At 36.0% G+C, this 27,782-nt stretch overlaps 1 protein-coding gene across 9 annotated transcripts in view; it reads left to right on the top strand.

The window, feature by feature from the left end:
* The window catches only part of LOC100734733 (contactin-4), a 901,708-nt gene that overhangs the window by 728,049 nt on the left and 145,877 nt on the right, over nt 1-27,782 (top strand). For all 9 annotated transcript variants that reach the window (XM_063260279.1, XM_063260278.1, XM_063260276.1 and 6 more), the window contains 2 exons: nt 1,317-1,446; nt 23,157-23,307. In XM_063260279.1, coding sequence (XP_063116349.1) covers nt 1,317-1,446; nt 23,157-23,307 — 281 coding nt within the window. The remainder of the gene's footprint in view (nt 1-1,316; nt 1,447-23,156; nt 23,308-27,782) is intronic.

Genomic DNA, 27,782 nt, shown 5'->3' on the forward strand with positions numbered 1-27,782 from the left:
CCCATCTAAATGGAATAAGACTCTGACAAGGCAATCTGATGAGCCACAGGTAGGCTGAGAGGCATTCAGACTGACAAAACAGTTGTGTCCAGTTTAATTTTCCTTATTGTGTTTTCTACTAGACTTCAAATGTTAACTGGGGTTTGACATTTTCCTCAGGCTCCAAATTGAGAGCTAGTTTTTCACACCTACTTTCCCTTCCAAGGAAAGTGCCTGCTTTGGGCCACTGGAGCAGATGGGGACTATCTCTCCTGACCAGCCTCTGCCTCAAACACTTCCTCTATCCCTGCAGGGTTTCTGCTGGCACAGGATTCTGTCAATTCTGAAATATTCATACAAATTGCTAGGGTAAAAGTACCAAGGTAACTGGCATTTTCTTCCTTTTATGTGATGTAAAGGACCTGAGATTCCTGTATTTGATCAAAGTGTCCACTAAGCTGAATTGTGAGCCTGCAGCAAACAGAAAGCCAGTTCTTATTGTTTTCTTTTTTCAAATGGCAAGTCTTGGGCTGGGGATTTAGCTGAATGGTTCAAGCACTTGCCTGGTAAATCTAAGGTTGTGAGTTTGATCCCCAGTGCAAAAAAAATACAAACACAAAACAAAACCATAGTTTCTCAAATGGCAAGTGTAGTGGTCAGAAGAAGATTATTTCTTGATACTTGTGGAAGCTGATGAACAAGTGGCAGGTATTCAGGGTGCCGATAAGAGCAATCTCTTGTACCATGTAGTGTCTGTATCCTTCAGACTGGCTACCAGCAGATGGTACTGTTTAACCTGTACCATAGACAACAGCAGAATAGGAGGACATTAAATTATTAGTGCATGATTTTTCAGTAAACCTCAACTCAAATAATTAAATATTTGATTCCACCCGATTTAAGAAAATTATACTCCTATGATTCTTCAACGCATTGCCTACTCATACTTTCAGTGTTCTGAACTCTAAATAATAAAAGTTGTTCTGTTTTCACTTTTCCCTTCCCTGCTTTGTACAAAGCCTGAGAGTAAAACATTTACTATTTCAAGTTCATATATGTAGAGGGTTATTAATCTGAATGACTTTACTATTAATGAAAAGTCAAGAGAATCCTACAATTTAAATTCTACTTACCAAGTGAGGTATTGGTTCTTCTATTTCGCATTTGACTTGCCACAAACAAATTTAGCTAACAAATAAATAGATTATGTTATATAAATTGTTTATATGATGACTGTTTTCTTCTCATTAAGTTCTTTTGTTATAATGTGTGGCAAAATTGCCTCCAAGTCTCTTCATAGAAGGTCATTGTTTTTGTATTTCTTTTTTCTTCCACAGGATAGAATTCAAATTGAGCAAGGAACACTCAACATAACAATAGTGAATCTCTCAGATGCAGGCATGTATCAGTGTGTGGCAGAGAATAAACATGGAGTTATCTTTTCCAGTGCAGAGCTTAGTGTAATAGGTGAGTGTTTATAATGAAAAAAATAAATAAAAACTCTTTCAATCACTACAAAAAATCATGTTTCCAGGTATAAATGTTCAACCCAAGATAAAATATAAAGAAATTTTGGCCAAATATATTGTTAAGAAGCAAGTAATGTTGTCTACAAGCAATACAAAGATACTACTTTCTAAATTAACCTCTTGTGATGCTTACAATGGGTAGCACTGCCTTCTAGCTCTCATTTTTATTTCGCTATAGATCATACTTCCTAGTTGAACAAAGTTTCTGAAATACTTTGATGCCTAATGTGATCATTCTAATTAGTGGAGGAAGTGTGACTTCATTTGGAAAGGCTTATTGAACCTTATTCTTCCATGAATTTTCCAGACTACGCACTAATGGTCTATATTCTTTTTCTCCCTCTCCCTCAGCCACATTAACATTTTTGATCTGGCCATTTACCAACACCTTTCCTCCACAGGTCTCTTCCATACTCCTGCCTGAAAGGCTTCCTTCCCTTCCCCTCCACTCACCAATTCCTTCCCATTCTTCAACTCTGGTCCCTGTTAGGGTTTCTTTAGGAAGTCATGCCGAGTCCCATGCTTGGGCCAACTCTCCCCATCACTGATATTTAAATCATCTCTATTACTGTCTCCTGTAGCACATGCCCTGGTTGTGTTTTACATTCTGTGTGTGTGTGTGTGTGTATTGGTGGGTGGATGTGCGCAAACTTTCTATTTCACTGTACTTTAACACCCTCATTAAGTCAGTGTTCAACTCATTGTTACATCTCCAGGAATAAATGAAATACTAAAGCACATAGAATATTATAACTAAGCACTAAATAGATATAAGAATGAATAGTGTGTTAAACAGATGACAGAGTTTAGACATGGTTTCATAGAATGGATTAAAGAGTTAAGTAAATAAGTGATTGAAATCATAAGCTAAATGAATTAATAGATCTATGAGTATTTTGTAAAAATCCCAGTCATCAACCTGCAAGTATGCTTTGAAAGATCCTGAATTTATCTATTATTTAGAAAAAAAAAAGGCAATGACAGTAAAATGTAAAAATACCAAGATAAATGTAAATGACTCTGGCATAACCTCCTGTTTTAGAGACACTAAGCAGTAGTTCTTGACAAGGGCATTAGAGAAAATTGTGAATAAGAGAAAAATAGTGCACAAAGTGGATGGATTCATATATCTTGATAATTTACCCAGAGTCAACATCCTAACTTTCCTTTCTGCAAAGCATTATTCATAGCCTGACATGTAGATTACATAAAGAAGTAGATATTCTCAAATTCAATGTGTTTTCATCATGTGAGGCCTAAAAGGAAGAAGACTTTCCCACGACTGTACTTCTTGCCTAGTTCTTTAGCTTGGGCACCATTTCATCAAAGACAAGGATTTTTAGCAAGTACAGGATTTGAAACAGCTGTAGCCTTTTTCAAGGAGACCTAGGAACAGTTCTGTGCTCCTGAACAAGCATCATTTGAGCTTGGCTTTCTGCAGTCATAACCATATTGGAAAATTCAACATTCATTCTCCTACCACGTAAATCTTGAGAACAATAATTCCAGCTTCCCAGATGAGGAGGTTGGGTCTACCTTGCCTAGATTTGCTGCAATTGTTGGTACTTGGAGTTGAGCCTTTTGCAGTATAATTCACCTTCATGGGTTGCTTAGCAGTTTCCCAAGAAAGAGAGGTGTTCTCTATTCATTGTATGTAAGCTAGTTGAAAGAAAAACTGCAAGTGACAGAGAATAACCCAATTAAATAAACCACATTATGCTAACACTCTCTAAGTAAGAGTTTGCCAATGTATAAGTATGGGCACCCTCCTTTATAATTTTATTTATTATATTTATTATTTCCTTTACAATTTTATTATATTTATTATTATTTTATTTGCTAAAATAAGCAAACATAATATTAACAAATCACTGCAATGAAGTGAGGAATGCTTTTAAATTCTTTCTGTCTGGAACACCTGCAGAAAATAACAAAATGTCTGTGCATGGGTAGATGGATAGATATATAGATAGAAAGACAGACAGAGAATATATATATAATACCTTAAAGCTTTTCTTCATACAGCCATCCCTGTGTCCTTATCCAAACAAACTTCACAACCTGTGAGTTGGGAATCACCGTTCCAACTTTATATTATGAAATTCATTTCCATTCATTATCTATTGGGGTTAAGTAATTCCAAATGAACTCTTTATCTGAATTTTTTCTAGTGAGAAAATAAGATATCTTAGATTATTCAAGCTATAGTAACAAAAACTCCATAAACTGGGTTTTTTGTCAGCAAAATAATTTTATTTTTCTCACAGTTCTGGAAACTGAATGTCCGAGATCAGGGTGACAGCTGAGGGTCTGCTGAGGACCCTCTTCAGAGTTAAGACTGACAGCTTCTCACTGTGTTCTTACATGGAAGAAGTGGCAAGGGTCTCTCTGTGGTCTGTGTCATAAGGTACCAATCCCATTTATGAAGTCTTCACCTTCTTGATCTTCTGTCTTCCAAAGCACCCCACAACTGAATGCCATCATCTTATAGATCAAGATTCCAATGTATGACTGGGTAGGACACAGACATTAAGGCCATACCACTAGAACAGTTAAGAAGAGATGAAAAAATCTGAGAAATTATGTAATGAACTTAATTTCAACTGTGTTTAACACGGAAACAGTACAAACTCATCAGTAGGTGATATATGCCAAACAAATAGTGGCAACAGGTTTGTAGGCATTTGGGAAGGAGAATTTTACAAATGGACTATACTGGCCAGCTGAACCTTGCACTGTGGACAGATAGGAAAGAGGACAGAGAATATTCCAGGTCATAGTCCAAAGGCCTCACAAAGGCTCAAAGGTACAAATATTCAGGATGATTTCTTTCACACAGAGAATCTTGAGTATTTTCCAAATGTTCACTCAAATAGATATAGCATGTGGGGGCAGAGTTTAAGCTTCAGAAATAGATGGAAAATTAATTAAAGATCAATTTTAGGCACTCTAAAGTGAAAATTTAAAAGTTTACTCTTTAAAAATCCCATTTTGCTGTCTAAAGCTTTACATTAACATATTTCAAGTGAATTGAAGGACATCTAAGTGTTGAATGGATAAATCCCTAGAGTCGCTCTTAAGTAAATGAGGATAAAGTCATCTGACTATTTAAAAGAACACATAAATTAATATTGATGAACTAAACTAGATATAATATTATGATGTTCTATAAGATATTTTGTCCCTTAGAATACTATCATAACTTGGTTCTTTTGGGTCAAATACCTGATTTCTTAGTATTTGTGTTAGAATCATAATAAGGTAAAATTGAACAAAAATAGAGATAAGATACATCCCAATAAGATAGAAAAAATATGTAGTTTTCAGCTATTGATCAAATATTAGGATCCCCCAGTGCTGTAAAGGAGATCCCCTTTAATGCTAGATAATAGCCCTAAAGTCATGAATAAAAGATACTTAGGAAGCGTATATTCAATAGACTTTTCCTTTCATCTTATTTCATGTATTCTGTCTGGGTATTTAATGTAAATATAACATCTATATTTAATGGATTAAAACTGCTAAATAATTAACCCTCTTCCTGGGTGATTTACTCACTAGCTGACTCACTTAAGACTTTTACTTTATATTAGTAGACCTAATCAAGACTACAGTGCATGGAGTTGTCCTCATTTGTGGCTGACCTATCACAATGGACAATTCATGTTTCCTGAGGGATTGCTCCCAGACCTTATTTTTCCTGTATTCACCTGTGCCATTCGGTGACTACTGCTATGGACATTCTTAGGGTGCTTCACAATTCCCTGGATGATAACCATTATTTCAGCTCTTTCTTTTTTCTCGTGAAGCTGTATTGGAGTTAATACGTTCTTGTGATCATGAGGAAACTTCAGTATTCTATAATGATTAAAAAGTAACAACTAAGTATTAAAATAACCTCTCCAATTTAATATTTCTATTTTCATTTAACATTTGTGTCCACTTAGAGTATCATATTGATGATTTGAATTGATTATTGGGCTGTCTGATTTGAAGTTTTTTATATAGCATGTTTATACTGCATTTTAAATTGTGAGATATCTAAGTTTTCAAAAGTTGAAAAGAGAAGGATTCAGATACTTGTAATTCACTTAAATAGTATTATCCAGGAGAAATCTTTAAAAGAAACCAGAATAAGGAAGAGGAGCACCTCATTAGAACAGGGTATCTGTAAAGTCTACCCTAGATCTAGACATAAAGGGATATTGGAAACATAAATTTGCCTCAGAGTTAGTCTTGTGGTAAGAGGTCAGCAGTATTAAACATCCCTACCAGTTAGTCCTTGGGCTCTCCCTTTGGTTGTAGAAATAGAGGTGACAGGAGATGGAGTGGGGGCTAAAGAAAAATCTCCCAAAATTTAAAATTTTCTTAGGGCAACTAGAGGTAGCAGGCATCCAGCATTCACAGAAGCTGAGAAAAAAAAAAAAGAGTATGTGTGAAAATACCAACATTTTCTACAGAAAACAAGTTCTTGGGCTAACCAAAGTGCTTGGTTATTTTTCTATTTGCCTGGATCGTAAAGGGCCACATAACTGCTTTACTATGGAATTTTTGATTTTGCAGTGTGATGAGATATCTATCCCAAGAGCCAGTGGGTATCTGCCCATTGGCTTTTTGAATATGACTTAAGTTTGCAGGGACTATATAGGAAACTGAAATAGCTTCTGTATGAAGCAAATTCTGTTTTCTGTTTCAACCAACACATGAAAACAACAACAAAAACTTGTAATGGGATATTAGCTGATATTTAGATATTCTTACATATTGTATAATGTTTAAATCAGGCCAAAGATACCTATCTCTTGAAACAGTTATCATTCCTTCACAAGTAGTTACTTAGTATCTTTTCCTCCAGACTTTTGAGATATTCCATTCATAGTTATTTTCTGTAGTTACTGTAGTATGCAGTAGCACACTACGGTTTCTTACACCCATCTTGAAGTCGCCTTGTAGCTCAGTGCCCATTGGTCAAGCTTTCTGCTCTCCTCCCTCTCTGCTACTTTCTCAGTCTCTGTCCCAAGGAAATCCTGCCTAATGATTTAGTATCACGGGGATACTCCTCGCCTGTATTATGGAGGACATCTGACCCTGGCAGGATAATCAAGTAGCATCAAGTAACTGATGGTCCTATTAAAGTGAGGTGCAGGATTGAGCAATTATCCAGTTAATTTGGCATTTATCCAGATGATTGGCTCCCAAATTAGAAAACCATTAAGACTAAACTAAAAGTTATTTCAGAGGGACTTTCACAAGTGTTCATCTGCATCTAAGTCTGATTTCTCAACTGCCTCATTGAGCCAAATTACAAAATAATCAAATGTGCCGAGTGTGATCACCATTTAATGAGGGGACAAATGCCTTTCTTACTCAGATGTAATCATCTCGTCAGAAGCTTTACTTCAATAGTTGTAAAGAGGTAAGCTATGCATTTGAAGCTCACACTCAAATTTGATATTGTTAGCAAATTACTGAACCTACCCTTATCAGTAGTGAGACACTTTTACTCCCCATCCTGTGAAAACTGAGAGGTTACACATATGAAAACCTTGTACAAACGTACAGTGTATGTAACAAGTTAAGAAGTCTTTTGCTGTTGTTAACTAGGATTATACTAAATGCTTGTAAAGCAGCTTGCTTCAAAATCTGGACTATGCCCTTATTTTGATGATTTTCACATTCTTCCACATATTACAATTATCACAGGCTTTTCTAGTATCCCGATACTGTACACACTCCATGTCAACTGATTTCAGCCTCTGAGCCTGGAACCCAGGCATTACGCTTCAGAGTCCCTCAAGTGTGGCTCCAATCAACAGCAAAGTTTGGGAACCACTGCTCTGATTGATCCAATTAGAAGGCCATTGAGTTTTCTAAAGTATCAGTTCTCAAACTTTATTATACATCAAATTAACTAAAGAATATGTTAAAACAGATCATTGATCCCTACCATTGCAACTTCTATGATAGCTGTTCTGAAATAAATGTAAGAACTTGCATTTATAGTAACTTATTAGGTGATACTGCTGCTTAGAGACCAGAACTACTCTCCCAAAGCGTCTTTGAATATTGATACTATACACTGTCCTGTAACCAAAATCTGAGTTCTCTGTCAAGGTCCTATGAAAGCATTATTCACTTGGAATTCCATAGTCCTTTACATAAAAAGATTTGAAATAAATTCCTCTTAAAAATGTAGAACTGTTTCCTTAAAAGAGGAAAATCTTGAGTCTTTTATCAGTCAGTAAGAAACATGTTCTCGGTTTTTCTTCTCCTTTTGCTGGGTTGTCCTATCCGCCTAGCTCTCAGAAGTTCAGGACTGATTTAACTCTGTTATACTAATTCTAGCGAGACTATTTCCTACCTTTCCTGTGTTTGAATTCTGCTGTATATTTTAAAGTATTTCTTACTTACTATCTTTTACTATTATCTTCTTGAACTCTCTTTAAATTAGTGAGTAAATTAAATAAAATTATTATTTTTCCCTCCACCACCATCTGGCAACAAATTAATTACATTCCGATAGGTGGACCTGGAGAATATTAGAACTGACATTCCAGAAGGGTTGCTGGTGGGGAGTGGCATCGACGAATACCAGAAAAGCAAGCTTCAGACCTTCCTTGTCCTTCATGAAGACAATGACTTCACAACACACAGAGTGATTTTCTCTATGAGAAATCCAGAACCAGTTAAAAGGTTTCAGCACTCTAGTTGAGCCAAATGTATGAAAGCAGTATAGGGAATTTTATGGGGCTCCTTCTCTAGACTACCCCATTCTGACCTTAGAATAATATGAAGTCATCAGGAGAAGGCCTTCAGATGGTGACCTTCCCTGGAGGAGGAAAGAGAGAACTGGAATGTTCATTCAACATTATGACTTTGACCTACCAAAGGAACCAATTTCTGTTTTACATGAATCTAAATGCTAAAAGGCATAGAGGGAAGGTAGGAAGCCCAATATTCCAAAGGCCTAAGTCCCAAAAGAAAATAAGAAGGCATATACAGAAGTAAGCAAACATGAGCTATTCAAAAGGACAGATATCCAGAAACAAATCCTAAAGAATAGGAATATATGATTTACCAGCCAAGAAAATCAAAATTAACCATAATTTGGATTCTCAATGAATTTTTAAAGTACAGATAAAAAACAAAATTAAATCAGAAAGTAATACATGAACAAAATGAGAATAGACAAGAGGAGAACAAAACAAAACTTCTGGTTGAAGAATATAGTAACTAAATTGAAACTTTCCCTGGACAATATAACAGTTGACTCAACAGGCAGGAGAAACAGTCAGCATACTCAGGGACGGAATATTAGAAAATATTGAGACTAAAGACCAAAAGAAAAAAAGAAAGTGAAGAAAGTCTAAGAGAATAATAAGACAACATCTACTAGAACAAAATAAATAATGGAATTCACAGCTAGGAAAGAGAAAAATATGCAATGAGCCTAGTTGAAGAAATAATATCTGAAATTTTCCAAAAGGGGAAATTCGAAAACCTCAAAGAACTGCCATTAGGTTACGTCCAAAGAAGTAAGCACTGAGACACATTATACTTAAACTCTCAACAGTTAGTCACAAAAGAGAATTGAAGGCAACAACAACAGTGAGAAAAGTCACTTTTGGATACCAGGCACATATTTGTAATGGCAATACACAGGAGGCTGAGGTAGGAAGATCACCATGAATTCAAGGACAGCATGGGCTCCATAGTGTGCGTGAGACAAGCCTGCACTGTATAGCAAGACCTGTCTCCAAAAAAAAAAAAAAAAAAAGTGGCTCATCATGTGCATACGAGTTTCTGTAAGATCAGCAACAGATTTTCAACAGATCTGGAGGCTAGAATATAGTAGTATGATAAATTCAACATGCTGAAAGAAAGGACTGGCAACCAACAATACCATATGAGGCAAAATGTTCCTTCAAAACTGAAGAAGAAATCAGAGGTTTCCCAACACAGTCAGAGGAATGAATTTCATTCTCATTAGACTTCCCTAAAAGAAAGCAAAGAAAGACAGACAGAGAGAGAGAGACAGACAGACAGACAGACAGAGACAGAGACAGAAAGTCTAACACATTAATAAGGAAAGCCCAAAATCATATGAAAATCTCAATGAAACTTCCATATAAATAAAAATATATAAAATCTTGTAAATAAAAAGTCAAATAGCATTTTAATATAGATCCAAAATCACTTTTTTCTGATATTTTGAGACAGGGTCTCACTATGTAATTCAGGCAAGGTTTGAGCTGACTATGACTATGTTAAACTGACCTCAGACTTGCAATAATGCTCCTGCCTCTGCCTCCCAAGCACTGGAGTTACAGGCATGTGCCACCATGGTCAGCACAAAAATCACTTTTACATCTGGTATAAAATATGAAAAACAAAAGCATGAAATACAACTATAAATCTATGTTAATGAATACACAACACAAAAAGAGGCAATACGTGGCAATAATGTGAAGTCGGAATGGGCAGGATATAGAGTAATAGAGGTTTTTACAGAATAAAACTAATCAGTTTCACTCTTTAATTAAATTAAAAGGAAAGCAGTACTCCCAAACTCATTCCTGGAAGCCAGCATTACACTGATAACAAAAGCAGAGAAGGATCCAAGCAAAAGAGAGAATTACAGATCAATCTCCTTAATGAACATAAATACAAAAATCCTCAGTAAGATACTGGCAAACTAAATGCAACAAATCATGAAGAAGTTTATACACCATGACCAAGTAGGAGTTATCCTAGGGATGCAGACATGGTTCATTGTACACAAATCAGTAAATGTAATACACAGTAACAACAGAGCCAAGGACAAAAACCAGATCATCATCTCAACAGATGCAGAAAAAGTATTTGACAAAATTCAACACCAATTCATGACTTTAGGAAAACCCCACAGAAAATGCTCTTTATCTTAATCTGATAAAAGGCCATCTGGAACAAACAACCAACATCACACTAAATGGACAAAAGCTTTCACTATAAAATCAGGATCAAGACAAAGATGTCTACTATCGCCACTCTTATTCAACATAGTTCTGGGAATATTAGTCACAGCAATTAGATAAAAGAAAGAAAAAAAGAAACCAAAAACTCTTATCTAAAGACTTCTTTAACTAAATTCAGTAGCCTAACTGGGTACAAAGTCAACATTTAAATCAATAGCAGTACTATAAATAAATAAACTCACTGAGAGAGAAATTAGGGAAACCACACCTTTAAAAATAGCACTGAAAAAAATAAAATACTAAGAAATAACTCTGATGAAGTAAAAAGACCTTTACATTGAAAACTATAATACTCTGAAAAAGAAGCTTAAAGAATTGATCAGAAAATATAAAGACACTCCTTGTTCTTGAGTAGGAAGAACCAATGTAGTGAAAATGGCCATACTTCCAAAATTTTATACAGATTTAATATAACACCAATCAAAATATCATTAGCATACCTCACAGGATTAGAGAAAGCAATCCTAAAATTCATTTGGAACTAAAAGAGACCTAGAATCCTAAAAGCATCTCAGGGCAACAAAGGCAAATCAGGGGGCATCACAATCCCTGACTTAAAATTATAATACAAATGAAAACTGCATAGCACTGATAAAAACAGCATGGTACTGACAAAAAAAAATTTAAAAAGGCAGACCCAAGGATCAATGAAACAGATTAGAAGATGCAGAAACAACTTTGTTCTGATTTGTGTTTAGATGTCCCTCCAAAATGTCATGTGGTCCATAGGTGGGGCTTTTTCAGAGCTAACCATATTTAAGAGTGTGTGATGCTGGAATCAAGGGCTCTAGGATTAATGATGTGAGTGCTACCCACCCAAGTATCCTGGATAACGTATAAGGGATAGAAAGAGCTCTGATCATGTGTTGCTTGCTTTTTTGCTACCTTCTGCCCGCTCCATGAGCTGTCTCTCCTCTACAATGCCTGTTTGCCTTGGAGCCAGCTAAGTATGAATTGAAACCTCTACAAACAGTGAGCTAATTACTTTTCCCTTTTTAACTTTTGATGTTGGATATTTTGTCACAGCAGTGAGAAAAAAATAACTAGCTCAGAATTTGGTGGGGACATTGTTGTCACTGTACTTGGCCATGTTGTTTAGGAGTCTTTAGAGCTGGCTTGTGGGAAAAGGAAGAGTTAGGAAAGGTTTGGAGACTCTGGAAAAAAAGTAAAGCTGTAATGCTTGAGGCTATTCTTGATGCAAGATTCTGATCAGAGCTCAGAAGACCAGAATGCTGGTGGAAATTTTGCTGATAAAGATCAAACTCAGGATGTTTCTGCTAGGAAAAAGGACTACGTTGGCTGTTGGACTCCAAATGATGTACCTTATACCTTGGCAGAAAGTTTGTCTACATTTTGCTTATATACAGAGACTTTACCTAAGACTGAGACTAAAAGTGATGGATTAGTTAATCCAAAAGAAGAAATTTCAAGGCAGTCTAATTAATGTTGAGCCAGTAGCATGGCTACTGTTGGGGAATTTTAGCCAGATTTACTTTGAGAACAAATAACAAAGAGCCCAGCAGGGTGATTTAAATCGTCTTGCAAGGAAGGAAGCTCTAGTACTGTTCTGACCTCCAAAGGTGAAACAGAAGAAATTGCTCACTGAAAATACTGGCAAGAAAAAGCCAAGTATTTCAGAAGAAAAGATGGCCTGATGACATCACAAGAACCAATAAGACTCCAGCTTCTAGAGCCTCAGATTTGCAAACGTGAAAGACTGCTTTGAGAAGAGACTCTGAGAACGTCATATTCCAAATAGCAGCAATTTGGGAAATTGTTTCTCAGGATTTGGTTCATAGGCACTCAAGCCCTACAGAAAGAGAGGAAGAAGCCTGGTTAGTCCACCAGTTGGTGGCAGATTTGGTTTCATCTACATGGTGTTGGTTTTAGGTGGATGCAGAATGCAAGAGTTGTAAGGTCAGGAAGGCTTCCACACAGACTTCAGAACAAGGCCGGGAGTTTACCCCTGAGAGGACATAACGTGAAGTTGTGAGTGTGAAGCCAAAGGTGCCCTGGAGACCCCAGAACAGTGGAGAAGCCAGGAACATAGGTCAGCTGAAGAAAATTGCGAAGAGGCAGCAGAGCAAGTCCCAGAGAGAATCCATAAGATCTACAGCCACTGGCAGTGTCTGAGGAGTGGAGCCAAAGCCCTGTGGAATTCACAGCTTGCCAGAGATCGCAAGAGATACTGGAAGTGGAGCTGCGTGACTTAATGTTTGCACCACAGGATTTTGCTCATCCTTGCTTCCCATTCCTTGCTATGCCCTTTTTGTAACTTTTGAAGAAAACTGTCTACCTTGTGCCACTGAATGTTAAAAATGTTTAACTTTCTTTTAATCTGTATAGGGGTTTTCAGCTAAGAGTTTGCCATGAATTTCAGAGCAAAATTGAACTAGAATTTCTCAGAAATGCTGAAACCATTAGGGTTTTGGGAACTCTTAGAGATGGACTAAATGCCTGTGAAAATCAGTGTGCAAATTCCTTCAAACACTAAAACTAGAAGTCTATGTGACCCATCTATTCCCCTTCTTGGGATCTTCCTGAAAAAAATTAAAAGCATCATACCACAGTAACATATACACAACCATATTTACAGGATCACAGTTCATAATGCCCAAATCTTAGAAATAGGCCAAATGCCCTTTATCTGACAAATGAATAAAGGAAAGTAGATTTTTAATATAGTGGAATACTACTCAGTCATAAAAGGGATAAACTTGAGACGTTTATAGATAAATGGATGCATTTTTGAAACTCTTGTAAAACAAATGAAATGGACATATAAATATCATTATTTCTCTGGCGTGAGAAAGTGAAAGAGTAAATAAGGACCAAAATATAAAATAAATATTATAATAAGGAAAAATATGTTCAAATAGGAAATGGGACAAGGGAGGGAAGAAGGGGAAAGGGAGAAAGGAAATAGAAAAAAAAAAGGATAACAGAAGGAAAAATGTAAATAAATCTTTTTTTTTTTTTTTTTTATCGGTTCCAGGGATCGAACTCACAACTGCCTGCTTGTAAGGCAGGCGTTTGCAGCTGAATTAAATCCCCAGCCCCACAAACCTTTTATAAATAAAGGAAGAGAGCAGATTGTGGAAAAGTAGAATTGAGATATATTATGTACATGTACAAATTCCCGTTGATAAATGTGATCACTATGTACATCTGAAGTGTACCAATAAAATTAATCTTAAAAATTATCAGTTTGAAATAAAGTATCATAATTTGTTAGATATGTTACATAATTGTAACTACAGATATATACAGAATATATACAAAAAGATATAAAAGGGAATGAAAAACAGGGATTTAAAAAACAATGAAAAAACCATTAAAGAATGTAGAAAGTGCATTTGAGCTACAAGACAAACAAAACAATTGTCAAATAGTAATATTAAGTTCTCTATCAGTAATGACTTTAAATATAAATTAAGTGCTCAAGTAAGTGACATGTTGGCTGTATGAGTCACCAAATAAAAAGAAAGAAAAAAAAAGAAAAACAAGATTCAACTATTTGACATATAGAAGAAATATATATATATATATATATATATATATATACACATAAATAGAGCATTACAGCTTTAAAAGGTAGGAAATCTCATTAAACACCATTAAGTGGGTGAGTCTTGAGGACTTTATACTAAGTGAGATAAACCAGTCACTAAAAGGACAAATACTGCACAACTTAACTGATGTGCAATACCTGTGGTCAAACTCATAGTAACAGAAACAGAATACAGTTACCAGGATTTAGGGAAGATGAGAGGGAAATCATTAATTGTTAATGGTTATAAAATTTCCATTTTGCTAAATAAAAAAATGTTCTAGAGATCTGTTACATAACACTGTGCATATAAATAATACTAATGTATGCTTAAAATGGCTAAGAAGGTAAATTTTATGTTATGTGCTTCTTTAGAGAATGGAAAAGATTTGCTAGTGTTTTTGAAGATTTTGTGTGCATTTGAATTACTTAGGAATCGTGTTAGATTGGCATTCTAATTACAGGTCCAAGGTAAGACCTCAAATTCTCCATTTCTAAGGAGCTCAAACTTAACGCCAGTTCTTCTGCTTGAACAGAGTAAGTGCTTTGTGAAGCAGAACAGTGTGACAAAGAACGCTGATTGAAGATGATAAAATGGTTGACTCACCAAGAATGTATATAATATAATATATATATATATAATTATGATATTATAGTATAATATATAGTACATAATATATCATGATAATATAATATATATATTTTATATATGATATACATGTATATAATTATTATATATATGTAACATTAGAGCATTACAGCCTTAAAAGGAAGGAAAATTTGCTGTACACTATGAAGTGAATGAATCTTGAGTCTTCTGCTTGACAAAATTTTTAAATTGTAAAATTTTCATGTCATTTTCATGGTAGTGGTATTCAGGAATGTGCATATTTACCAAACTAAAACAGGTGAATCTTATGATCATGGAAAGTGAGGTTCCAGAGCCTACACTCTGCTTTCTAGATCCGCTAATATTAAATCATTACAATGAGTGACTTTCTAACTTACAAATAAAGGTGGGGGTTGGAAGGACAGTGTCGTTCTGTTCATACAACTACCCTATGTCTAGTTTATACATGTGCTCATTGTTAAATGTGCCAAAAATACATCATGAGCCTAGATTAACAAAAACTATCAGACAGGAGACAGTTTTTAATGGAAATATAGCACATATACCACAACATTCCAGCATTCCTCCACCTTCCACCAACATGAAAAGGTCATGATTTCTGTAGGCCCCTAGAAATTTCAGTTGTACTTACAGTAAATCATGTTGCTTCTAATAAAATCTTTTGACCATGGTTGAAAATAAATGTAGCACAGGACCTCTCCACTGCAGTATATTCTCTTTCCCCTGTATGTCTATGGCAGTTAACTGAAGCCCTTAAAACTGCTGTGCTACCTTGATTGACAAAGTCCAGGAACCAGATGCTTTGAACAAAACTAAACTTCTAAAGAAAATAAAGTGGTACTTTGGTTCACAAACTCGATTCTCTTCACAATTCTGGTGCAAAACAACCAGGATGAGAAACAAAATTCTCTGTAAGGTCAACACTGAACCTAAACATTGAAGTTGATTTGGTTCTTCTGCAACTCTATTTGTGATCATAATCATGGAAAGAATCAAGTTTGTAAACCGAGACTACTGAAGAAAGAAATTGAAGTTCATTTTTATCAACACGGGGTCTGATTTTGGGAGCACCTACAGAGAAAGAAAGAGTCAATGACACCTCTGCAGAGTATCTGAGGCACACTGAAGATGAACGGCTGCTTTTCCATAGTTGTGTGCTTTGGGGAAAGTGAGGGTGAACAATAAGGTGCTGGAGCTGGCTCGCACTGATAGGGGCTGATTCTACATCTCTCTTCTCAACTTATCAGCCATAGACTTCATAATAGTAGTTGAAATTGGCCAAGAATGGCTATATAGCCAGTTCTTTCGGTGCTTTATTTGATTTTACTTAGAGATACAGTTCATAAACATCTACTAACATACTAGTTTATAAACAGCCCAGATGCTAATTCTTGGGTAGTTCTTCATCAGCAGAACTGATTGGGGTTGTTTTGTTCACTTCCCCTTCACTCAGATTCAATACCTGATACTCTCAGCTTAAAGGAGGATAGATTTGTCTTGGCTTACAGATGGAGTCCGTGGTCAGCTCCCAGGCAGAAAAAGAATGGTTGAAGGGCCGAGGTGGAAGAGAGATGTCTACATCACAGTGGCCAGGAAGCAAAACGAAAGAGAATAACTTGGAAGAGAGACAGACATCCTGGTCATGCCAGCAATAACTCACCTCCAAACAAACCCCACCTTCTTTCTAACAGCAAGTCAGTTATGTGATGCAGTCATCTTCCAAAAGCCCCACCTTTGAACACCTTTGGGAGACATCCTAGATTTAAATCATAGTATTTTACCCAGCTACCTAAAGATTCATGTGCATCTCTTTATGCAAAACGCAAGTAATCTTAGAGTCACCAAAGTCCCACAGTTTCAGCAGTGCTGGAAGATCCAAGTCCAAAATCTTCTTTGAGTCTCAAAGCAAACTCTTACCTGTGAGCTTCTGAAAATAAATGTAAATAAATAAATAAACAAACACTTCCCACAGGCAATAGCACAGAGTAAATATTCCAATTCCAAAGGGAGAAATAAGGGGATTATAAGAGAATGGGACCAAAGCAAAACAAGAATCCAGCAGAGTAAGCATTAAATCCTGTAATTCAATGAACAGCACTTGGGTCCAGCTGAAATGTAAGCTCCAAAGGACTAAAACTGTCCTGCCCATACAACATTGATGTTTTCAAGCCTGTATTAGGGTGGTTTTCTTTATTCTTTGCAGCTTTTCTCTGCAGATGTTCTATGTTCCTGAATTCTCCAAATTCATGAGGTCACTTTGTACTTTGTCCTCTCAAAAATACACTGCATGGCCTTCCAGGTCTTTTTAGAAATGTAGGCAGATGTCTCAACATCACATGAAGAATGCAGAGGTCTCTGCTAGCTCAAGCAGGAACCAAACCCCTTTATACCATAGCTGGAAGGCCTCTGAAGGCCTGGATGGCTGCACTCCAGGAAAGTGTTTCCTGCGTGGCTTTGAATTAGTTGAATTCCCCAAAACTCTCTTCTTGAAGCAGACTTTCAAATTTTCATCTTTAATTCTTGAGATGCCCTCAAACCACCTTTCCTATTGTCCTGATGCAAAATATTTGGACTGTTTTTTATGCACATCTTTGTAGCAGCCATGTTCTCCATGTCTCCAAATTCATAGGCTCTTCCTTTCTTCTGAAATGAAAAATATTTTACATTTCTGCTCTAGTATTTTATCCTGATTCTCATTGTAAGTCTAGCTAGAAATAGCAAACAGTACTTATGTCACAACATAAACACTGGGTTGCCTTGAAATTTGCTCTGACAGAACAATATCTTTATGTCCTCCACAAAGTCTCAGGACAAAGCCAAGATATAAACTAAGTTTCTTTTGCAGCATAATACACATATGGTTGAGTTCAACTGCTAATGGACCCCGTTCCTGAGTAAAACCTCCTGAACCTAGAATTTACTATCTATATTTCTACCAATATTCTGGTTTTCTGAGCTCCAGCTAGAATGTCCCATCAAGGTTTTCTGAAAGCATTTTATGGCTTCTCTAGCTTGCATCTCCAAGCCCTCGCACATTCCTCCTACAAATCGGTTCCAAAGGCTTCTGAACCACATTGTCCAGATACAGTGATGACAACATTCCCACTTCTCTGGAGACAAGATGGTCCATAGTCACTTTCCTATCTCCGAGACTCAATCCCTGAAGCCTTGATTTTAACAGAGGAGAGGACAGTCATTGGTCAGCTGGATCCAAGGCAGAAACATTAACAGAGGAAAACTGCTTACATCACCGTGGCCAGGAAGAAAAGAGGGAAAGGATTATGCAGGAAAAGAGATGCAACCTTCCAGGCCATGTCACCAGTGACCCACTTCTAACGAGGCCCTACCTCCCAATAGCAAGTGAACTATACTTCTCCATGATACAATTACTCTAAATACAAGAGACTTTGAGGAATGTCCTAGATATAATCCATAATGGAGTCAAACTCCAGAGAGGCCAGAGTGTTCTGTGCATAGGCCAGATTGTCTTATGAAAGAAGCCATTTACAACCGTGCTTGCAAGGAAGAAAAGGATGCAGTATTCATACGAAGCATCATAAGAAGCTTCCTGTTTTAAACTGAAACTTTGACTTCTGTCCTGCAACACACATAATTCAATGAATATTGACTAAATATCTACATTGTTTTAAACAGTAGGCCATGTGCAAGGGATGAAACACATTGCCACGTTAAAGGGACTTACTGTCTAATAAGAGATAATTAACAAGAGCTATCATTTCTTAGCCCTTGGGTTTTTGGAATTCCCACTGTTCCATTCTGGTAACTATTTTCTGTTCGATCATCACACACTTCTGTCACATAACAAGTTATTCATATCAAATATGACACTGCAATGATACACACTTTTTGTCGAACCAAAGACAGAGATTTGTATGAGCATTTAGGACACTGTACCAAATGCAATGAAATGTCACTAATTTGGACTGATATCAGGTTAGTATGATCACAGGTTTTTAAAAACACATACTTATTATGTTATATAAATAAGGAGACTTACCAGCCATTAAAAACTGAATCCGTACCTAAAGCATTATATAGGAATGATTTGTAATCATCATGTTGATTATTGTATAGAAAATAATGTTCTAAAAAGGCTTTAAATGTTTTTCTTGAATTAAAAGGTCCTTTCTTGTTTACATAATTAATTTTTGGCTTTTCAGAACTTTCATTAAAAAGAAAAAGTCTCTGCTTGATCCTTTTTGTTGGCAGACAAAGCACTGAGCAATCTTGAAACGATATTTGTGCTCAAAAGTATTTGGCAGTTATTGTAGAGCCTGCAATGCTCTACAATAAAGAGATATTTCTTATCCACACTGCAATGTGTTACTCAGCAATAAGGAGGAACTACTAATCTATACAACCTTTGGATATATCTCAAGAGCACTATGGTCAGTGAAAAAAAATCCTAAAAGGTTACATACTATATGGTATTTATTTTTTCCAGTGAACTAAACCAAAGTAAGTAGGGAACGGGTATTAGGAACATGACTAGCGATGCATCATGCTGACTTCAGAAGGAAGAAATTACCTATTTCAGAGGCTTATTAAGCGTCTACCTTGGATATATTGTTCATGAACAGGGAAGCCAGATTTTTGACTCAGCCATTCTGAAATGAGGGACCTAGAGACAAAGATTACCCATTGTAGCCTCACTAGCCAACCAGGAGAAATTTGGGTCTTTCAATCTGATAGCAGGAGTGCCTCCTTGTGGTGCAATGATTAGAATTAATGCCTTTACTCTGGTTTCTTTTGAGGGAATTATGAGTTAGTGTTTAAAGATAATAGATAAAGGTTAAAGTAATGTGAAACTCTGAACTCTCAAAAGGGCTAACTTTAATAGTCTCCATCAACTGGCAGTATTCCCAGTGATGGTTCTAAAGACCAACTCTGATAGAATAGGCATACGTTATTATCCTTTTCTCGTTAGTAGCATAGGGAGACATCATACCCATGTCATATCCAAATGGCACTAACACCACATTTCACTAAGAAATTCTCTACTCTGTGTATCGAGAAAGGACTCTAATTCAGGCAGAGAGAACTTCTGTTGTCAAGGGTACTATTGGCCACTTAAGATACCCTTGACATGTGACCAGAGGTCTTTTCATCAAGAAACGAAAAAAAGTTGTAAACTACATAGAAGACTGGAATGTTTCTCTAGATAATTTTTAAGTAAGCATAATAAAACCATTGATAAGTAGTAAAAAATTGCGTTTACCTTATAGAAATGTCTTTTAGCATGTTTCATTCCAACACTAAGGGAGTGGTGCCCTCTAGTAGTTCACATCAAAAATATTTGAAGATCTCTCAGGATCTGAGTTCTTATCAGACTTATGTGAATAATTTGATCATCAGTTTTGTCTCTTTTGGCCCTTGGAAAACCTACTTGTTTCATCTTTTAGTTGCACTAATTCTTATGGTTCAAACAAGAGGCACATTCTAATGATGCTGTATGAAGACATTGCCAATAATTTTAAAAATCACAGTCTCTACTAGTATCAAGCTAAATAGTCCCATTTCATCTTTCCTCTGAATCCCTGAGACCAGAATAAATATGAGTACCATTAAGAAAAAAACTACCCTGCAAGCTGAAGAGCATGTCATAGGACAAAAATGGTCGCAAATAGCAAACTATTAAGAAACTCATTAATGAGTTTATTCAAACTTGATGATGTTCTGACAGTTTTGCCCTACAGAAGTTTATGTTGACAACTGGTAGGTTTTAAAGGTAGATGTATAAATATATAGGAACTTACAAAATTGGCTTATGCAATGACTGCCCACAAAGCCAGACATGAAAGAGCACAGCAGTGCTGTCTGCGTACTGGAGATTGAAAGGGTCCATTTGAAGGCTTGGAGCCCGCTGTAGTGCCCCATGAAAGTCCATATCAGGCAGCGAAACTGTCTGTGCCAGTGGGCTGAAGAGTCTGCCGGAAACCAGGAGGCAATGTCCAAGGTGAAGCAGCAATCCTCCATAGAGTGGGGCTTCCATTGTCAGAACTATACTGACCCTATGGAGCTAGGCATAGCTTACTCAAATTGACACAGTCACCTACCGCAGCAGGTAGTACCAGATGCAAATTCATCAAATTCAGTAAACAAACAAACCAAAGATTTGACTTATCATTCTACTTTTATTGGTAAAATATTTAAATTAGGTTTATATTTAAGATACCTGAAATGTGGTGTGTTCATAGTATTTGTGATATATAAAACTAGAAGGTGTTATTTGCTTCTGAGTATCCGTTATGCTGTTTCAAATCCTCTAAAAGAATACTAGTTTTTTGACAAATACATCCATGCGTTGTGTACAGTTTGATTTATAGAAACTCATTTCAAATGCAACAGCAGAATTCCTCCTGAACAGATGAAAAATATCTGCCTAGAGTGATAAAAATATGTGTGTGGAAAGATGTAGTTGTAAGACATTTTTATATGAGAAAGATTTGTAACTCTCCCTCAAAAAATCCTTTAAAACAGCTTCTTGAAGATCTGTTTTCTTTACATTTTTGTGTAAATGTATATGCTTCCCTAAAATGAGAAGGAATCTGTCAGGGTAAAACACTTTGCTATGACATAAATAGGCTTATATGCGATTGGTAAGTGGGACAGTGAGGTCACTATAACACTGATAGTAGATTTAATACTGTAATTCACTAAGTACAAACAACTAAAGACACAGCCTAACACAGATCAACATAGCTAAGGGAAAAATCTCACTTCTGTAATTATCCATTCACCTTGCAATCTTCTGCTTGGCATGGTCTGTCCCTGAGTTTAATGTTACAGTGCTGTTACACAATTTTGAGTCTTTCTGTGATCTGCACTCATTTCTTGGCTTAGCAATCTTGATTCTTTCTTCCATGAAATTATCTTCACACTCACAGTCACACTGCATCATTTTCTATGCAGTACTTCTCTATAATGAAGGTAAGTTGTCTTTTTAATGATCCTTTATATTCACTCTTGTTTGGTTATTGTTTTGATAGTGTTCTTAATTCATAAATACTGAGTAGGTCTACACTAATGCTTTTGCATAAGCCCTATAGTTTTTAGTAGGTGATTTTGCAGATTGCCCTGGGAATATATTTCTTTATAGCAGAAATATCTGTAATTGCACTCTATTTAATGATTGCATTTATCCCTATAGAATTACTGTATGAATCATAGTCTCCTCTCATAAATTCAAAATGCATGCAGTAATATCATTTGAATGCTAGACTCACTTATTGAATTTTACCTTCACATAGTAATATCAGTCCAATGTATAGGTTGCATCATCCCATTAAAAAGTAACCTTCCCTTCTTAATTTGTTTCTAAGCAATTACTGAAAATGTTTCCATGACAGAAACACTTAGTAAAGATTTAACTTGCCTCCACTGATATTCTACTATTTTAAATCACTAGCTTATGGTTTGTATACATTTAGAAATTGACCCCCACCCCCCACCCATATACACACACACTCACTCTCGGTCCTCATATAAGAAATTTGTGGTTTGAATTTAAATTATTATATTCAATGGTTTTTAAAATCTTAAATTCCACAGGTCAAGCCGTAGGGAGCAGGATTTTTAAATCTACTCGTTCCGTAATTCCTCCACATTTTGTTTGAGTTAATTCAGAAGAAAATAGAGATTTTTTTTCCACAAGGAAAATATTTATTCATTTATTTATTTATTATTTCCATGAAGGTTCAGATGTAGTATATGTTTGCTAGAGCAAAATAGTTATTCTTTAATATTATTTTGGTGTAACTGGTATCATATAACTGGTATCAACATTTTTTTAAAGATAGCGATGAACATGTCAACTGTTTTCAAAATATCTGTGCTCTAAGAGCAAGCCACCATTTCTCCTAAATGGAGCAAGCACTGTATTAGGCACCAGCAGTGGAAAGTTGAACTAAGCTTTTGTTAAGGAGAAGCTCGCAGAGAGTGAATGATACACATATTTAAAAATACTCTCTAGTGGCCACTCACACACAAACACACAGTGCTAAGGGACAGAGCAGAACAGTTTCTGTATCAGAGTGGGCATGTTTCAACCTGTACAGTCTGGAAAACAAATGCCTTATAGATTTTCATATTTCATTTTGTTTTGTTTTGTTTTCCCTTTTGCATTGTGAAACTAAAATTTTTGCTTTCTTGAACATCAATATTTTTTAAAGAATCCTCAGTGGAGTGATGAGAATACTTTATATTTCAATCCTCATGATAGAGTACAGCAATTTATGAAGCTATATTTGTGTAATTGGTGTACTTTAATGTATGAAAATTATAGATATTTACAAATCAAAACTTTGAGTGAGACATTCTTTGCTGCAGAACAAATTTAGCTTTCTGTCTGATGATCGAGGTGACAAGAAGTGCATTATAAGAAGAAAAAAAAAACACCTCATTGTTTTATTTTCTATATTGTCTTCCAGCTGCAGGTCCAGATTTCTCAAGAACTCTTTTGAAAAGGGTAACTCTCGTCAAAGTGGGAGGTGAAGTAGTTATTGAGTGTAAACCAAAAGCTTCTCCAAAACCTGTCTACACCTGGAAGAAAGGAAGAGACATATTAAAAGAAAATGAAAGGTATTATCTTGAAATATTCTTAATATTTAGCTAACCTGCAATAATTTGTTGTTCTATTAGTAAAATGGGGAAGGATTTTACTACCTACTGCTCCTGGACCAAATGTTAGTCATAGACTTGAAGTTCTGTTAGGGGAACTATAAGCTATTGGTCTTCATGTTTCTTCTCAATATTGGGATTCTGCAAAGCCCCGCTGCTGAGACCAAGCACATGATATCTGTGTAGATTCTTAGAGGAACTTGGGGAAGAGCAGCTAGAAATATCTTCCTTAATTTTAGCCACATTGCATCATAGATTTGCTTATTCTTCTCTATCCTACTTCGTTCAGCATACACAAGTCCAATTCTTTGTTATGACAACTCTTCTAATATCTGGCAATACCCATTTTTCTCCTACTGTTCCCCCATTTTTGATGTTATAAATGTCTCTGATCTGAGAACTCATTCTTCATTGGCAGGTTATCCTGCGTGAATTTTCATTGTTTTAATGACATCTTTTAAAAACTACTTTTTGCTAATATCTAAACTCTTCACCTGTATTTGCTATACATAAAATTACTATTAGAGAGCCTGCTGTTTAGAAAGTGTAAATATATGTGGGTTTCTTGGAGTTTGACATCAAATTGTACAAAATGGCACACATCTCTAAGACCTTTTTTTGGCTGTCACCACTATAAAATGTCTCCTACTCTTGTTTGTAATCTAGTCAATCTGTTGGAAAATGGTAATTATGCATGAGTCTATGTTTGTCACCATAAGACAAGATTTACCACCTGTATACATAATGATTTTAATTGATGCTAAAGGTCAAGTACTCAAGGATGCACTAAGGGAACCTATAACAGTGTGTGTATCTACCATTTACACCTGTACACTTCAATTACATATGCAAATTAGATCATTATGCTGATGATGTTGTCCTTTTTAATGATTTTTGGTAAACAAAGCTGATATAGTTTATAGATGGTGTATTCACACACATTAAGCTCATAATATAAATCCCTTTCTGATTCTGGGTATATCAAGGAAGCAGCATAGCCCACTGAAGATTGATATGACAGTCAAAGTTGGGGATTAGCTTGGAAACTGGGAGTATATTTTATTATTTTGCAGCCTTAAACATAAGGCTCCTTTCCTGTTTTACTTCAGTGTTTCCCAAAGTGTGGTATGCGATATTACTTTTAACAGTTACCTGTCTGCTTTGATCATAATTTAAATATGATCAGTATATCCCACTGGCATTGTTCTTAATGAGGCCATATTTTTAATGTTTTTGCTTTATAATGATTCAAATATACAATAATATAGGCAATTGAAAGACACATCGGAAAGTAAAAGTAAATGAATATATAGTAATTATTATAGCTCAAGTAGTAGAAACCAAACTGTGTTGCATTAATAAACAAAACATCGTGGCCTACAACAGCAAAAGGCAATTTCTCATTCACACTGCCTGCCCAACCCGGCTCTGCAGTGGCTGTGTTCACCTAAATGATGACCTGGTGGAGCAGGACACTCTGGAACACTGTTCCTGCAAAGGAAAGAGGCCAAACATGTGTGGGCTGTTAAAGATGCATGAACGAAACAAGTCACGTGGCCTGGCAACCCAAAGAAAAATATTGGCTTCCTATGTGCCCAGAGAAAGGACAGCCTCACATTTTGAACAGTGTAAATGATTTTTTTCTTTCTACTCTTTTTTTTTCTTGTCCTTCAATCCCTCTCTTAACCCCCTTCCTTATTCCCCTTCCCATTTGAACATTTTCTTCCCATTTCTCAATATCCATCACACAGTTTGAGAAATTGAAAATGTAAATAAGGACCAAGATGCATAGCACTGAGCATTTTAGAGGATAAGTGGATTTAACTGATTGTTTCCACTATGTGACTTACTACGAACATCTCTATTCATTTTTTCCCCTTTGTGCCCTTGATTTAATAGAATTCAATTATGCTTCAATATTTATTTGACACTGATAGTATATTTAAACTGAAGATACTCCTCATCATTACCAAGTCCTACTATTTATCACCTCCACCCCCAGCATCCCCAGCTGAGTCCCAAACTATCCTATTAGCACTTCATTCTCCACTTGGGGTCTGGGCCCTCACAGCTCTGCACCTCCTTCTGCCTCGCTCAGAATATATTAACCATATAGAATGAATTTGGTGATAAAAATACATTCAAAATGTGTTCAGGTGTGATATAAAATGGGATGGTGGAGAATTCACTGTGTTCTTCAGCCAAGAGTGATACCTGCCTTTCAGCCTTGCAGAAATGTAACTCTGGTGCCTCTTTATCATCTTTTTCAAGAACAAACAAACAGTGTTTAAATGTCTGAAGCTCATTTTTAAAAAATGTGCAAGGACAATATAAACCACATATCCATAAACCAAGTTTATTCCAAAAGCCACTGCTTATTAACTTCTGAGAAAAACAGTGTTCAACACTGTATAAGTTCTATAAAAGTTGTAAACTAATAAATATTTTGTTATTGTTTACCCATTGTCAAAGACAAAGTCCTGTTTTCTTCCTTTTTTGACAAAGAAAAAACTTAAGTGGAAAAGTTAAGCAAGCCAATTATAGGTGGAAGTTATGAGTGAAAATTTTTAGAATCCGTATTTTATGAACAAAGTGACACATAGATCAAGACAAAGGATATTTAGTTTGGATAGAGTACAAAACTAGTGTCTAATATGCTGCCATGTTATCCCTTAATTCATTTTTGATATTGCAAAATCTTAAAATCAAAAAGCACGTCTTTAGTCTTTAGATGAAAAATTACTAAATTTTTAAGGAGAAAATGCTGTTGTAACACAGCAAAATAAAGCTTTATGACCACACGTATTTTTCCAGTACTTGAATTAGGCTCTTTGCACAGAGCCCCACTCCCACAGCCTTTCCAAAGTAGGGTTTTGCTAATTCATTCAGTTGCATAGGGTGAATTTTAACTTCATACCCACAAATAGTAGAGATTACACCTGTACCCCTGTGCCCAGCTCAAGTATCTCTTTTTAGTGATGATCTTCCTAAGTTCTGTGTTTTAGAAACTTAGCCAATCTCTACTAATTAAGTGATATTTAATTCTAATTTTAAGTAACTGACTGCCTACAAATGAATTTATAGTCAGAATAGGATGTAACATGTAAGAATTTAAATCTTTGTCTTGTTTAATCATATGTTGATGTTATAGTTGGCTCAGTGGATATTGATACAAATACTGGTTTAATGTTAGCACGTTATTTGAAAATCTATTTGTATATTCTTATTTTGGCTTTCTATTTGTTTAAAAATTTGACACACACTCCTACTGACCTTTTCTATATTAAGTCAAGTATCTAAATGGAGGAGGAAAAATTCAAACAATTTTTATAGCTTTGTTTTTGGGTAGGCAGCATATGCATATACATAAAATTTTTTTGTCTTCTTGTACTTTTGACCAACAATCAGAATGTAAGCGATACCAGACATTTGAAACAGAAAAGGCCTGTCCCAAAGCCCAAATATTTTATTCCTCAAGAGAGAAGTCTAGTCACCGTAAAAGTTCAGACTATTGGGATGACTTAAGCAAGTAAGCCTACTAAGTGAATAAGTTAATGATATTGTTTACTTTTTTTGATGGACAAAAACCCTTGAGGCAAATAAGATTGGTATTAGGCTACAACAAAAATACCAAAATATAGAAATAGCAGAATCATTATTATAAACCTAGAATCCGAGAATTGTAAGGGGTATTATAACCACGGTATCGGCCAGGATGAACTGTTTCGGAACTACTTGCAAGTGGGAAAAGCTCAACTTAAACCTGGTTTAAAGTGAGAGGAGATCAATTGGATAGGTATGTCAGGGTTCAGGTGCTTTCACGTGCCATCAGAACTTTCTTTCCCAGGCCTCACCAGTCTATTTAGCTCTAATTCCAGCAGGCCTTCTTTTCCTAGTAGTGGGAAGCCTACTGCAGCCACACACTCGGCTTCATTCCAGTAGGTCACAACAGTTGCTGAGTACACAGACTCTCATGGTATAAAATGAGCTAACCGTGGTCACTGTTCCTCTGTGGTTCACTCATATCCAAGGAGTACTTTGTCATTTGATGTACTTACTAGGCACACATGAATTCTTACTATGCATGCTTGTTCGCAAAAGGATACATAGAAGCCCTACCTGAAGCCACATAGACTGAAAATGGGACAGAGTTTTCCCGAAAGAAATCAAGGGGTCATTACCAGAAGAAAAACTGGATCAGCTCTAATGCTAAATTCCCACTATACAGTAATTGCCAGACATTGCAACTTTACTCCAAGACAGAGATCTAAACAGTGACTGAAACTTCATCCTTCCCCAATTACTTCTAATGATGGAGACACAATTAACTATTAGAAAGTTACAGTCCTTGGAACTTCCATGCATTTGTGACTTTGCTTTCTGGAGTAGAATTGACAAATGTAATTCCTTTCTACCCTCACCCCTTTAAGTAGTGG

This window comes from Cavia porcellus, unplaced genomic scaffold (genome assembly GCF_034190915.1).
Source record: "Cavia porcellus strain 051 isolate PalLab524CR breed Dunkin Hartley unplaced genomic scaffold, mCavPor4.1 scaffold_13, whole genome shotgun sequence".
In the NCBI taxonomy this organism is placed as follows: domain Eukaryota; kingdom Metazoa; phylum Chordata; class Mammalia; order Rodentia; family Caviidae; genus Cavia; species Cavia porcellus.